This window comes from Saccostrea echinata, unplaced genomic scaffold (assembly GCF_033153115.1).
Source record: "Saccostrea echinata isolate AGI-Se365-2 ecotype Australia unplaced genomic scaffold, CSIRO_AGI_Sech_v1 ptg000005l, whole genome shotgun sequence".
Taxonomy (NCBI): Eukaryota; Metazoa; Mollusca; class Bivalvia; order Ostreida; family Ostreidae; genus Saccostrea; species Saccostrea echinata.
The window spans coordinates 12,984,843-12,988,930 of NW_026889754.1; the positions used below are offsets into that span (position 1 = coordinate 12,984,843).

At 43.9% G+C, this 4,088-nt stretch overlaps 1 protein-coding gene across 1 annotated transcript; it reads left to right on the forward strand.

Annotated features, from left to right (window-relative positions):
* Positions 1-223: 223 nt before the first annotated feature.
* On the forward strand, positions 224-2,317 carry LOC133179666 (magnetosome-associated protein MamJ-like). Its single transcript, XM_061314366.1, has 6 exons — positions 224-376; positions 458-727; positions 1,081-1,179; positions 1,406-1,624; positions 1,732-1,950; positions 2,132-2,317. Exons 1-6 carry the CDS (start codon positions 224-226, stop codon positions 2,315-2,317), a joined length of 1,146 nt encoding a protein of 381 aa, XP_061170350.1.
* The last annotated feature ends 1,771 nt before the right edge of the window (positions 2,318-4,088 follow it).

Here is a 4,088-nt window from a genome sequence, read left to right on the forward strand (position 1 = left end):
GTCTTAATATGGGTTTATAAATAGTACAGAAGCACTAATTATTTAGTTGATCCTGATCTTCCTACTTCTCTTGCTTTAGGGCAACAAAGCTTCAACTATCAGTGTATTTAACTTCTAAATTGTTGTATTATACTCAGGTGACCGTTAAGGCCCTTCGGCCTCTTGTTTTTTCTTTAAGATGGAGCTCGGAAGAATCCAGAGAATCAGGCGACGTTCCCAGTAGATGGAGGCCTACTTGTTGGACATCCCGGTGCGGACGTCCAGGGTGAAGCAGACGGTGAAAGCCGGAGATGCACTTCAACAACCTGAGAATATGACACTGCCACTTTCTCAGCCTGAGCAGGATCTTCCTAAGGAAAAGCTTGAACAAAATTTAGTGATAGCTGGGTATGGCCATCAGGATCTTCCTTAGTAAAAGCTTGATCAATATGTAGTGATGGTTGTGCCCTCTTCTCAGTCTGCAAAAGCTGATCCTCAGTCAGAGCTTGTACAGACAGATGAAGTGAGACTGCCGTCCCCTCAGCCTGTCCTAGCTTTTCCTTGGCCAGAACTTGAGCAGACCGTGCCATCCCCTCAGTGTGTGATAGCTAATCTTCAGCCAGAGTTTGTACAGTTAGAGAAAGTGAGACTACCGTACCCACAGCCTGTCCTAGCTCTTCCTTGGCCAGAACTTGAGCAGACCGTGACATCCCCTCAATGTGTGATAGCTAATCTTCAGCCAGAGTTTGTACAGTTAGATTGATTGATTGATTGTATGTTGTTTAACGTCCCTCTCGAGAATTTTTCACTCATATGGAGACGCCACCATTACCGGTGGAGAGCTGCAAATTTTGTCCTATACTCGGCACTTTCGGCCATTGAGCAGTGAGGGATCTTTTTCGTGCCAGCACCTACTGCGACACGGGGACCTCGGTTTATACGGTCTCATCCGAAGGACCGGTCTCCACGTCCCACAGTGGGATTCGAACCCGCGACGTAAGGATCATCTCCTTACTTCACCACTCTAGAGGAGACGCTCTAACCACTGCGCCATGCGGGCGACTTGTACAGTTAGAGAAAGTGAGACTACCGTACCCTCAGCCTGTCCTAGCTTTCCCTTGGCCAGAACTTGAGCAGACCGTGACATCCCCTCAGTGTGTGATAGCTACTCTCCAGCCAGAGTTTGTACAGTTAGAGAAAGTGAGACTACCGTACCCTCAGCCTGTTCTAGCACTTCTTTCACCAGAACTTGAGCAGACCGTGGATAACGTGTACAGACAGATGAAGTGAGACTACCGTCCCCTCAGCCTGTCCTAGCTCTTCCTTGGCCAGAACTTGAGCAGACTGTGCCATCCCCTCAGTCGGTAAAGCTGATCCTCAGTCAGAGCTTGTACAAACAGATGAAGTGAGACTGCCGTCCCCTCAGCCTGTCCTAGCTTTTCCTTGGCCAGAACTTGAGCAGACCGTGCCATCCCCTCAGTGTGTGATAGCTAATCTTCAGCCAGAGTTTGTACATTTAGAGAAAGTGAGACTACCGTCTCCTCAGCCTGTCCTAGCTTTTCCTTGGCCAGAACTTGAGCAGACCGTGACATCCCCTCAGTGTGTGATAGCTAATCTTCAGCCAGAATTTGTACAATTAGAGAAAGTGAGACTACCGTCCCCTCAGCCTGTCCTAGCTCATCCTTGGCCAGAACTTGAGCAGACCGTGGAGAACGAGTACAGACAGATGAAGTGAGACTACCGTACCCTCAGCCTGTTCTAGCTTTTCCTTGGCCAGAACTTGAGCAGACCGTGCCATCCCCTCAGTGTGTGATAGCTAATCTTCAGCCAAAGTTTGTACATTTAGAGAAAGTGAGACTACCGTCTCCTCAGCCTGTCCTAGCTCTTCCTTGGCCAGAACTTGAGCAGACCGTGACATCCCCTCAGTGTGTGATAGCTAATCTTCAGCCAGAATTTGTACAATTAGAGAAAGTGAGACTACCGTCCCCTCAGCCTGTCCTAGCTCTTCCTTGGCCAGAACTTGAGCAGACCGTGGAGAACGTGTACAGACAGATGGAGTGAGACTACCGTCCCCTCAGCCTGTTCTAGCTTTTCCTTGGCCAGAACTTGAGCAGACTGTGCCATCTCCTTAGTCTGTAAAGCTGATCCTCAGTCAGAGCTTGTACAGACAGATAAAGTGAGACTGCCGTCACCTCAGCCTGTCCTAGCTCTTCCTTGGCCAGAACTTGAGCAGACCGTGACATCCCCTCAGTGTGTGATAGCTAATCTTCAGCCAGAGTTTGTACAGTTAGAGAAAGTGAGACTACCGTACCCTCAGCCTGTTCTAGCACTTCTTTGACCAGAACTTGAGCAGACCGTGGAGTTGTAGCGAAAATCCCCTCAGTCTGCTCAGGATCCTGTTGAGGATGAGGCTGGACAGACGGAGGAGACGGAACTGTCGTCTTTTGAGACGAAGAATGAAGGGAAGAAAATGAAGTAAGCAACCGATTAATTGTCAAAGATATAAAAGTGTTAAATGCATCCTACTTCTACATGTTTTATGGTACAAATATTGAATGCCAGAAAGTATTTAATACTCAGTTAAAGACAAATTCACTACAGAATTTTGATTTGATTTTTAAATATAAAAAATGATACAGATACATCTTAAATTGTTTTAAACAACATACATACATGTATTAGGAATTAATATCTTCTTGAAAACATTGAAACAGTCAAAAGAATAAACAAACAGAAGGGATCAAAGAATTCTAATGTGTTTTAAAGTATTTCTAAATGTGATTAATTGCATAATGTGATTTTGAAGGATATCATCGTAAATTATCAAGGAAACAACAGAGTAGGTTAGATCGTTTAATAAAGGACTCAATCCAGAAGTTCAGGACGGAATCATATTCAGCATACATCTTAGATTATATAATCATTTTTAAATAAAGCGTTTTAACCTTCCTTTGATAACCTTTTAGCTGACATCCAGGTTTACGATTAGTTCAAGTCTAACACGTGAAGTGAGTGCAATACTTGTTCATGGTAACTTGAAAACATGGTCAGTATGGAGCTCTTTTTTACACTAAGAACAACCTTTATAATTATCAATAGACACGAGGAGCAATACACGGTCAGTATGGAGTTTATAGACTAAGAACAACCTCTGTTATTATCAACAGACACGAGGTTTGCCGAGTGACTAATACCAGTAAGGAGCAAACATTATTTCTTCTCTTCACGTTACTTCTCCCCGTAACCCACACAACATTATAGCACTTTACAGACGGGAGTGATGAAATATACCAGGGAGAATCATATATTCATGTCATCGGTTAGATAAGTTCATTACAAAGTTCTGTAGTGAATGGGCTCGCCAGGTATAAAATTTACTAACCCTGTTTCATTCCCTACCCAGTCGCTAACATTTGAGAGTTCCACCGTAATTTCCAGCAAGAGCAATGAAAATGCGCGCTATCAGTCAATTTAATTTGGCATCACATCGGGAAAAGAAAGAAGGATTTTTTCTCTCGGAATATTAGTTCAATACTTATGATTAACAGCTACAAACCCTTGAAAACCCAAATTATTGTCAAATGTTTTATTAAACATGCAATTTTTGATTTCTGTGAAGAGGGCTAAAAATCAACTTCCGGTAATGGAATGAAAATTATTCAACCGTTAAATTAGTGACTTGGCAGAGATGAAGATGTCCTAACATTTGAAGTACAAAGTTATAACCTATATATATACTCCCCCCCCCCCCCCCCCCGCAAAAAAAAGGATGTTGCTTTACTTTTGCGTTTCAGTATATCTCATGTATGTCATGTATGTGAAGGAAGGATCAGGATCTTTAACATTATTTTTTCAGATTTCTCAACACATGACTGGTCATATTTCACCTATAACTCTGGTATTCTCTGAGGAGCTATAGAGATACATGGGGAGATACCACTCTAAGATCCGACCAAGGCTTCCTGGCTTCACCAGTGACCTAGAGGAGGAGAAGTCTGCTGTGTTCCTAACCTCCCCCTCCAAGACAAGCAGCCCCTCAGCACTTAACCCCTCGTCAGCAAACAAGGCGATAAAGTCCATCTGGAAGGCCGAAGAACAGAAGACGGCCA

Excerpts from the sequence above, each read along its gene's own strand:
- LOC133179666 (XM_061314366.1), top strand. The coding sequence starts at position 224 with ATGGAGGCCTACTTGTTGGACATCCCGGTGCGGACGTCCAGGGTGAAG. Across the intron at positions 728-1,080 it reads CTAATCTTCAGCCAGAGTTT|CCTGTCCTAGCTTTCCCTTG; the intron begins GTACAGTTAGAT and ends CCGTACCCTCAG. Across the intron at positions 1,625-1,731 it reads AATTTGTACAATTAGAGAAA|CCTGTTCTAGCTTTTCCTTG; the intron begins GTGAGACTACCG and ends CCGTACCCTCAG.